General features: G+C 35.4%; 1 protein-coding gene across 1 annotated transcript in view; it reads left to right on the top strand.

Moving 5' to 3' along the window:
- The first annotated feature begins 4028 nt into the window (after nt 1-4028).
- The window catches only part of LOC127868553 (SEC14-like protein 5), a 41584-nt gene continuing 34207 nt past the window's right edge, over nt 4029-11405 (top strand). Inside the window, exon 1 of the mRNA XM_052410410.1 lies at nt 4029-4335. Coding sequence (XP_052266370.1) covers nt 4273-4335 — 63 coding nt within the window. The 5' untranslated portion in view covers nt 4029-4272. The remainder of the gene's footprint in view (nt 4336-11405) is intronic.

The raw sequence follows: 11405 nt of genomic DNA, 5'->3' as shown, positions 1-11405 counted from the left end.
CCCCCCCCAACTACTGACTGGAATTCAATGAAGCTTTATGGGAAGCTTAACTACCTTGAGGAGATGCGCATGTTATTTGTGGGTTCTGGTTAGATGACTTATTTAGAGAGTTATGGCCTTTGAAATTTTAATGCTAAGCCATCCATTGTATTATTTTGTCCAAGTTATGCCCCTCAATACGTTTCCTTTTTATCTGATATATAGTGCAATATTGTGACAAAAAAAACTTTGGGGAGCATCACCCGTCTCCGACGGTTCTTGTTTAAATCTAGAACCTCTGTATCTTGTAAATATGTACATGTTTTAAAGGTAATATTATTCTATAACTAAATCTCATGATGGCAGTAAGAGAAAATGGCATCAACATTTTGTTGTTAAGGCATCCATTTCAGTTGAAAAACAAATAAAGTTATTGATATGAGTGTTATTTATATATTGATTGTGATTGTTTTATTATCCTCAATAAATACTATTTGAAGGAATCTTATAAAAGTAATCTTCCTGTCTTTTCCTCATCCATCTATCTTTCCACAAATTAGTGTTTTTCTTTTGAAACTTTAGACGTGTTTAAGCAACAAACATGGAACTTCCTAGTCTGTAAGATCTCTGAGGCAAAATGCAGTGAGAACTTTACCTGAAAAACAAACGATATTTCTGGAATTATTGCAGGTTTTTAAATAGTTCTTTCTTGGTTTTAGCTTAGACCATAAATCTATGGCCATAAGAGGGATACATTTAAATCTTCCTAGATAGTTTAATCTTATGAAGGAGAAGTGCCGTGCGCAAAAGCTATTACCACCGGTTCTCTGGACTTCATAACTCACATGGAGTTAGTTCCATTTGTTAATTTTTCATTTAAAGCAATATCAACTTCAGTATTTGTCGAGATGTATTTAATGACTTTACAGAAGTTCTGGTCTGTTGAAAAACATGGCTGCAACAGTGTGGGGGAGTTTCCGGATATTGCCATAGTTATACCATATAATCACTCTAGAAGTCACATTGCTGTTTAAAAATTGTAAATGAGCATTTTGGAGCATTTGTTTAATATATTAGTTGAATTTGAAAATGGTTCTGGTCCATTTTAAACATGGTCGCCAGGAGACTAGACAGTTTCCCTCATGTGGCTAAAGTCAAACTCTTGAAGTTACATTTGTTACTCAATGACAAAACTTGCTCAGAACATATTTGTACTAATAATCTTTCTGCCAAGTTCAGAAATGGTTGTGGACCATTAAAAAACATGACCATCACGGAGTTGTGGAGTTTTCTTTAATTTGCTATAATAAGTGATAGCTTTTCAACACAAATTACTTTGAACTGTTTAGTTCCTGAGAGTCTCAAGTGAGCGCCCTAGGGCAGTTTGGCCCTTTGTTTAAATGAGAGAGAGTTGTTTGAATTTAAATGTATACTGTAAGATAAAATGCATTAAATTATACTCTACAGCATCAATTATTTAGATCATGATACTGCATAAAATCGAAAAAACATCAGACAGCCAAATATTCATGTTTTGTCAACTGGTTCTGAGATATGTTACTTGCGCTTGATTGGTCAATGTCAGCTTGGGTACTACTTTAATGTACCCCGGGTAGGGGTACATATACTTGAAGGTACCCCGGTCGATATTAGACCGTACCCGAGTAATATTCCTGCCAAAAATCCAATGTTGTAAAACGCGCTACCGATTGCCATTAAACAATATTGTTTATCTTAAACAAACTTCTCTTTTAAAAAACTGCATCAACATGCTTTTAGAGTATGAATTTATATAATAAAGTGGTAATTTAACAGAAAAATGACATAAATGTGAATTAAAAAAAATAGCCGACAACAACCAATTAAGCATTAAAATTCCTCTGTATGTTTTAGTATATTTACTGTACCTGGGGTACATGTAAGTATACTTAAGAGTACCCAGGGAACATGTAAGTAGTACCAGAGCCGACAATGACCAATCGAGCGTTACTTGCCAATTGGTATTTTGTATACATATGCTACAAATGCACCTTGTATTTTATTTGTTGATAACTCTAGAGGCATAGCTAGACCATTTGCTATTGTAAAGCCCAGAAATAAAACCATGATAAGAAGTTTGATGTTTATCATAGTCGATGCTTTATTGAACACTATATATGTATATACACTATATATGTAACTCATCTGTCAAATAAAATTATTTATGTATATGTGAAATATAAGCATATATTTATGAAACATGCTTTACAGGTATTATAATTTTTGTGAAAAAAGTTTCTACCCATATTACAAAGAACTGGCCTACTTACTGCTATCTTAGGCGTCCCTAGACGTGGTTGGATTGCCAAGGATGCAGTGGGGTTGTTGTCATGGTAGTGACGAAGCATGAAGACGGCCGCAAAAGGCCAAAAACGTCAAAAGGAGGTGACCTTACAATGACTTCTTTGGACATGTTCAAAGTAATGTTCTTACTTAAACCCAAAAAGAAACACGATTAACTTCAAAAGGAAATAGTAAAGACATACTAGGGTTGCCGTGGAAACACAGGTTCATAGACGCATGGACACTTTGCAGCGACCTGTCTACGTCCCCAGTACGTCTTAGTGGATCATATTACAACCCTGTTGTGTATTAAATTGCAGTGCAAGCGCCAAGGTTGCATAAAATTCATGGAAGACAAGCTATAAATAAAGTGTGGATGCCAAGGGAGACTCACACAGAAACATAAAATGGATTTCATGAAGTTGTTGATGATCGTTGAATAAATGCAGAGAGATGGCATTGTAATATAAATACTACATACATGCCAAGAAAACAGATAGCAGGACCCAGTGAGATGGTTGATGGAATTTGTATTGCTGTGATGGAAAAAATTGCATTTTTAGTATTTTTATCAGCGTTTTTGAAAAACAATGTTTTTTTCTCCGTAAAGAAGCCAGTCTGGAGAGACGATTATTAGTATGCATGATATATTTATATTCCAACAAAAGTTATTTACAAACATGTCAATTAAGTGCATTATATTTCTGCCTTAATAACATGCCTTGGTTTAGGTACCTTAAGTAGGAATGTCAATTATGATTTTCAGCACCATTAAAGGACATCCAATTTATGTAAATGATTGACATGACATATCAAGATAACCTTCTGTTTTGTCATGACACCCGACTTATGCACTTCACTCAGCTGATGGTTAACTCGAGTAAGTAGTGTATCTTTAAACCCTATGGTGCAAGGTTAAAAATACATGTATATGTTTGACTAGTCACAGCAAATGTTGACGTTGTCACTGTCTCTGCTTTTTCATGTAAAATGCTTTGCGTTTTCATAATCATAACCATTATATACTTTTTACTGTTTATATTTTACCATTAAAAAGGAATTGCTTTGAATTGAACCATAGAGATTTCTACAGTGAATCCATAGCTTTAGCAAATACATTTATTGGATGGCAGTTTACAAATCCCATGAAGTTTTTGTATGAACAAAGACAAGAACAAAGAATTTCACACATACAGCTAAGAGTGTGTAAACATGGTCTATGATGCAATTGCATGGAATTGGTTACCTTTTCAAAATCGTTCTATGAGTTTATTCCAAGTTTTTAGAGATGCATATTTTTCTAATGAAAATGACTCATTACTGTATTGTTGTAGCTTACTTTAACACTAACATTCCAACCACCATATGCCTAAATATATGCATGTTTTTGCAGACAAAGAAAGCTAATGTACCGGGTATATGTTATTTGTAAAATCACCTCAATAAACAGCTGAATAATTACAGAGGTTCGCTTCTATTTGGTCAGAGGATGAAATTCTCAATGAAAAATATTTAAATAATTGGACGTATTAAATGTTTCTTCTTTTGCAATTAACTTTAGACACTCAGCCTCTACATGCTTTAATTATTATGTCACTTTTGAGACAGTCCTACACGCTGATATGCCATTGGACCATAGCGCGATGCCTGACCTACTACCACCAACTGTTGGTTTTCAAAGTCGACAAAAGCCCCTTGCTTAAACCAATAATTACAACTAAACGTTATTGTTATCACCGGATTAATGGCTGATGTCAAAAATAAATTGACATAGATCTTTTTAATTAAAAAAATATTTTAAGCAGTTCGCAACTGACAAAATATGTTTCTTCTATACACAATACACAATTGTAGTTAAAACAGTTATTTAGAAAATGGACAGGTTTAAACATCGTGGGTTTAGCTGACCCGTACTTTTATTTAAATAAAATTGTTTGTATCCGGGTAAAATTAAATTAACAACCAGCAACAATGGTACAAAAATACCAATCCCCTGTTAGGATATACAAGTACCCATTCGAAATTGTTATGGCGGTAAGAGTCACCTTAATTACCATGTCAGGATATATAACTAAACTCTTTCGTTTTGTCCATTTTACCAATATGTGTTTACAAAGAAATAATCAATTAGAGACGATAAGGACCTATCTATCTATCTATATATACTGCCAAGCACCCTTTAGAGCATTATAGACAGAGGGACATTATCGAGTCCGTTTCCTGGGAAGAACCAGTACTAGGTGTCTATGGAGGAGATAATGAGAACGCTCCCCGAGTGGGGAGCGAACTCCCGATTGCTAGGCGGACACCTCATCCACTACACCACCGCGATTCACCAGATGTTCAGACCATACTGACTACGTTTGCGGACCATACAGAAATAATATTAAGTTCATGTTCAATCAATATTGTATTCATAAATTTAACAAAGTATCAAAGTTGCTGTAATTCATGTTTTTTTTTTAATTATATAACAGACATTGAATATCGTCATCTTCCCCTAGCAATCTAGGCTGGTTTTTTCCCCTTTCCGGACTGAAAAATTCCCCCAGTAAAAGCTTTTCCCCTCCATAAAACAGTTCAAAACAATTGAATTTTACAACAAATTCGCTTGAAATCGTTCAAAACACCGTTTGGTACCCATCCAATTATGGTTCCTATCCCGTACATTCCGTAAGAAGATACTTGTCAATATTTAACACGACCAGAATTTTTCCAGATTTTATCGGAACGCAAAAGGTGATTTTTACTGTAACACTGGGTATATGTGTACTACGTCATACCATGTCATTCGTATCTGCGTTTCATACTGGTTCTCTGATTTGTGCGTGAACTAAAAGGTTGAATGAGACGACGCAGAACCATCAAAACGTTTGCATCCGCTTTCGCTTTCTGAACTGTAAAAATGCCATCCCCCAAAAAATAAAACCCTGTCAGGATCAATTAACTTTGAAGGCTGCATTTGGAATTGCTGAAAGTAATAAACATACAGCATCATCCTAGTTTTTAGTTATAACAGCAGTGTTTTTTATGGCATTTTCGGGGCCGATATTTGGCCCCATTCCCCTAAAAAAAAGAGTATATATTTTTCCCCCATTTTGTAAAAAAAATCCCCTGCAGAAGTTTAAAAAAAATATATATATTTTTTTTTTAGAAAGAACTGTCTCATAATCATGATAAATATATCTCAAATTTATTTCAAAAACAATTAACAAAGTATATAACTATAATTAATATTATTTTGAATTATTATAAAGAGTTATATTAAATAGTTTTTCCCAAATCAGTGGACTTTTCAAATTAATTGCATTATTCTCCCAAAATGGCCAGGAAAAGGCCTGATGTATCTATATTGTAATGTGTCAATATTTGTTAATAAAATCATTCCAATTTGGTCCATTTTATTGATAAAAAATGCTCAAATTTGCCATTATATTGATTTAAAAGATCCCAATTATACTCAAAATGGCTAAGAAAACTGAGACTGTGCATGAAGGCTGAACTGTCTGAAACTTATGTTGAAAAAATCATTGATATATATTTTAATTTTAAGAAAAAAGACAAATACATTCAGCTGTGAATATTATATTCATACAAACATGTGTATTAATATAATAAATATCATTACATATAAACAAGTGAATTTTTAATTTTCCCCTTTTCCCAAAAAACGATGCATTTTTTCCTCTTTGGACGGGCCCCGCCACCATTCCCCTATAAGTGAAAAAAAACACTGATTTATAGTTTCTTTTAAAAATTTAAATGTTTATGAATCATTAAAAATTCTTTGATATTTTTTTTATTACTAATTTAAAAACCAAAAAAGCTCATTGTTTTTTTTTCAGCACATGTGCACTATAAAAACTCATTGGTTAAAATGAAAAATTATCACTGATTGAGATACAGCTTGATTGCAATATTATATACTCGTCAAGTCTTTTATTTGGCCCACCCCATCAATTATTGCTGTAAACATCATGTGATTGATCAGGGCCCTCATTTGGCCGTTTTTGGGGCAGAATTCGGCGCCATTCCCCCCTTAAAATAGTATACTTTTTTCCCCTATTTCAGCTAAAAATTCCCCCCTCAAAAAAATGTATATATTTTTTTTTAAACTTTTATATCTTAGTTTCCAGTTGGTATTGTGCTATTAACCTTTGATTAAATGTATATTTATGTAAATTACATTAAAATATAGCAATTTTAAGTGCTGAATGGTTGGTAAAAATATCTTCTAAAATTCCCCTTTTCGCCCAAAACGACGCGAAATTCCTCCCTTTAAGGGCCCCAGTCCCCCAAAGTGTAGCAAGGGCCATGTTGATAAGTACACATGTTAAATATTCAAAGTGTATTTAAAACGTTTGAACATTCACTTTTTTTAACGTTTAATTGTAAGGGCCAGACCAGTTATTGATAGAGGAGGACATGGAAGCTGCAAGCATTAGTGGAAATGTTAAAGGGGAAGAAAAACAGGGAAATGCCACTGTAAAATTGTCTAATGAAATGTTAATTAACCAGAAACATTGATCTATCAAGGAAATAACAGTCTGTTTTAACCCATTTTACAGTAAAAATAAGACTTAACATTTTCCTCCATTAAGAAAAAACGCGCACAATTTTTCCCCTTAAGTGGAAAATCGCGCATAAAATTTCCCCCATGTAAGGGCTAAAGGCCACATCCCCCACAACCCCACAAAAAACCTGTAATTACACAGCATATTTTTATGTTGTTGCATCTTTGATTACACAGGTGTCCAACATAATGGTTAAAATGTTGACCACAGTTTTGGACCTTACAGACCATATCTGTAATAATATGTGTTGTATGTTGCTTTTTAAGGTCATATTAATAAATTTCATAAAATATTGAAATTGCTGTAGATAAACAACATATTTATATGTTATTACTACACTGCTTCAACCAAATTACCGCTTCATCCCACTAAGAACTGTTACAGATGCAGTCTTAGATACATAAATATCGTCACAAGCCACCACTTGTTTCTGTAATTGAAAGCCAGACACATATAAGCAACTATTATAATTTCAACGTTGCAGTAATAAATAGGTCTGAACACTTTGTAAATGATATATTATAGATTAAATTAGTATACATGTATATTTACCTCTTTCGTTTCCTGAACAGAAGTGAGTAAACTGGGGGTGCTGGGTAATTGTGGTCCTGTGCTCCTTTCACAAAGTCATCCCCAGTTTTTCTTCATTACTGCCGGACACCCACTTCCCCTTCCTTTTTTACGCTTCATTGCCAATCCGTAACACCAGACTTTAACGTTTTGGTCAACATGAATGCATATCCATACCAGTAATTCTTCTTTTATTCTTATCTCAGTATATTTCCAGATTTCAAAAAACTGTTTTTTATTGTGCCATCAGTCATTCATTGAAGCAGTAGGCATCACTTAAATCACCACTTACTTGGGTAATATCAATGTTCATACATGTATAACTGGGATAGAATACTTTTCAAATTAAGCAATGTCGCATGCTGACAAAGTTAATTATTTCTAAAATGGCACAGTTAAGTGTATATTTATTACAGGACTTGATATTGAACACCTATATTTCTATCTTAGGAAAGGAACAACATACAAACAATAAAAAGTTATGTATCTTTAAATAACACGTTTTTATTCAAATTTAATTTATGTTATTAAAGTTTAGCAGTCAAACATTTTTAGCTCACCTGATTGCTCAGGTGAGCTTTTGTGACCAGTCTTTGTCCATCTTTCGTCCGTCCGTCGTCCACATTTGGTTTGTAAACACTCTAGAGGCCACATTTCATTTCAGATCTTCATGAAACTTGGTCAGAAGATTTGTCCCAATGATATCTTGATCAAGTTCGAAACTGGGTCATGCTGGGTCAAAAACTAGGTCACTAGGTCAAAAAAAAGAAAAACCTTGTAAACACTGTAGATGTCACATTTCATACCCAATCTTCATGTTACTTTTTCAAAATGTTTGCCTTAATGATATGTTGGTCGAGTTCAAAAGTGGTTCCGGTCCGTTGAAAAACATGGCCGCCAGTGGGCGGAGCAGTTCTCCTTATTTGGCTATAGAGAAACCTTGTAAACACTCTAGAAGTCACAATTTTTGCCCAATCATCATGAAAGTTGGTCAAAACATTGTTTTTATTAGCTCACCTGATTGCTCAGGTGAGCTTTTGTGACCGGTCTTTGTCCGTCATATGTCTGTCCGTCCGTCCGTTCGTAAACATTTGCACGTAAACACTCTAGAAGCAACATTTCTTGTCCCATCTTCTTGAAACTTGGTCAGAAGCTTTGTCCCAATGAAATCTCGGCCAAGTTCGAAACTGGGTTGTGCCTGGTCAAAAACTAGGTCACTAGGTCAAAAAAAGAAAAACCTTGTAAACACTGTAGAAGTCACATTTCATGCCCAATCTTCATGTTACTTTGTCAAAATGTTTGTCTTAATGATTTCTTGGTTGAGTTCAAAAGTGGTTCCGATTGGTTGAAAATCATGGCAGCCAGTGGGCGGGGTAGTTTTCCTTATTTGGCTATAGAGAAACCTTGTAAACACTCTAGAAGTCACAATCTTTGCCCAATCATCATGAAAGTTGGTCAAAACACTGGTTCAATTGATGTTTCGGACGAGTTCGAAAATGGTCGAGAACGGTGAAAAAACATGGCCGCCAGTGGGCGGGGCATTTTTCTCTATATGTATATAGTGGCAGTTTTCCCTATTTGGCTATAGAGAAACCTTGTAAACACTCTAGAAGTCACAATTTTTGCCCAATCATCATGAAAGTTGGTCAAAACATTGGTTTTATTGATATCTCGGACGAGTTTAAAAATGGTTGGGATCGGTGAAAAAACATGGCCGCCAGTGGGCGGGGCATTTTCTCAATATGTATATAGTGAAAACATGTGAACACAGTAGAAGTCACATTTTTGGTCCAATTTTCATGAAATTTGCTCAGAACATATGTTTCCTTGATACGAGAGTTGAGTTTAAAAATGGTTCTGGTCAGTTAAATAACATGGCTGCTGGAGGGGGGCAGTTTTCTCATTATGCCCCCCCCCCCTTTCGAAGAAGAAGGGGTATATTGTTTTGCTCATGTCGGCCCGTCCGTCCACCAGATGGTTTCCGGATGATAACTCAAGAGCGCTTATGCCAAGGATCATGAAACTTCATAGGTACATTGATCATGACTCGCAGATGACCCCTATAGATTTTCAGGTCACTAGGTCAAAGGTCAAGGTCACGATGACCCGAAATAGTAAAATGGTTTCCGGATGATAACTCAAGAACGCTTATGCCTAGGATCATGAAACTTCATAGATACATTGATCATGACTCGCAGATGACCTCTATCGATTTTCAGGTCACTAGGTCAAAGGTCAAGGTCACAGTGACCCAATGCAGTAAAATGGTTTCAGGATGATAACTCAAGAACGCTTATGCCTAGGATCATGAAACTTCATAGATACATTGATCATGACTCGCAAATGACCCCTATTGATTTTTAGGTCAAAGGTCAAGGTCACGATGACCCGAAATAGTAAAATGGTTTCCGGATGATAACTCAAGAACGCTTAGGCCTAGGATCATGAAACTTCATAGGTACATTGATCATGACTCGCAGATGACCCCTATTGATTTTCAGGTCACTTGGTCAAAGGTCAAGGTCACAGTGACCCAAAGCAGTAAAATGGTTTCCGGATGATAACTCAAGAACGCTTATGCCTAGGATCATGAAACTTCATAGATATATTGATCATGACTAGAAGATGACCCCTATTGATTTTCAGGTCACTAGGTCAAAGGTCAAGGTCATGGTGACCTGAAATACATGTAGTAAAATGGTTTCTGGATGATAACTCAAGAACGCTTATGCCTAGGATCATGAAACTTCATAGGTACAATGATCATGACTCGCAGATGACCCCTATTGATTTTCAGGTCACTAGGTCAAAGGTCATGGTGACCTGAAAAAGTAAAATGGTTTCTGGATGATAACTCAAGAACGTTTATGCCTAGGCAGGTTTTTTTGGGGGTTGTGGGGGATGGGGCCTTAAGCCCTTATGTGGGGGAAATTTTATGCGCGATTTTCCACTTTGGGTGATTTGTTTACTTACTCTCTCATTATTAAATTTGTACATGTTTGCACTATATTCATTGCTTTTTTCATAATTTAGTATGTTTGACAAGATTAAATTGAAATAGAATTGAGATATTATAATCATGAGACACATCTTTCAATTAAAAAAATTAAGGGCAATTTTTTTTGTCAGGAAAGGGGAAAAACCAGTCTAGTTCGGTGGGGGAAGACGTCGATATTTGGCGTCTGTTTTATAAGGTAAAAAACTTCTGCTAGGTTCATGAAACTTCAAAGGTATATTGATCATGACTTGCAGATGACCCCTATTGATTATCAGGTCACTATGTCAAAGGTCAAGGTCACAGTGCCAAAAAACCTATTCACACAATGGCTGTCAAGGTCACGGTGACTCAACTTAGAAAAATGGTTTCTAGATGATAACTCAAGAATGCTTACACCTAGGATCATGAAATTTCATAGATTCATTGATCATGACTCGCAGATGAAATAATGATGAAACTTGAGCAGGATGATTGTCTGGTCAATATCTAGGTCAAGTTTGACATTTGGTAAAGATTGAATGAACCGACTCCTCTCAGGTGAACGAACTAGGGCCATGTTGGCCCTCTTGTTGATATATTGGATGAGTTTGAAAAAACATGGCCGCCAGTGGGCGGGGCATTTTTCTCTATACGTATATAGTGAAAACATGTGAACACTCTAGAAGTCACATTTTTGAGCCAATTTTCATGAAATTTGGTCAGTACACTTGTTTCCTTGATATGAGAGTTGAGTTTGAAAATGGTTCCGGTCAGTTGAATAACATGGCTGCCAGGGGGGTGGGGCAGTTTTCCTTATTTAGCTATAGAGAAACCTTGTAAACACTCTAGAAGTCACAATTTTTGCCCAATCATCATGAAAGTTGGTCAAAACATTGGTTTTATTGATATCTCAGACAAGTTCGAAAATGGTCCAGATCGTTGAAAAACATTGGTTTTATTGATATCTCGGAAAAAGTCGAAAA

The sequence above is a fragment of the Dreissena polymorpha genome, chromosome 2, assembly GCF_020536995.1.
Source record: "Dreissena polymorpha isolate Duluth1 chromosome 2, UMN_Dpol_1.0, whole genome shotgun sequence".
Taxonomy (NCBI): domain Eukaryota; kingdom Metazoa; phylum Mollusca; class Bivalvia; order Myida; family Dreissenidae; genus Dreissena; species Dreissena polymorpha.
Note: the sequence above shows the minus strand (reverse complement) of the source record. Positions and strands in the feature narration are given on the sequence as shown.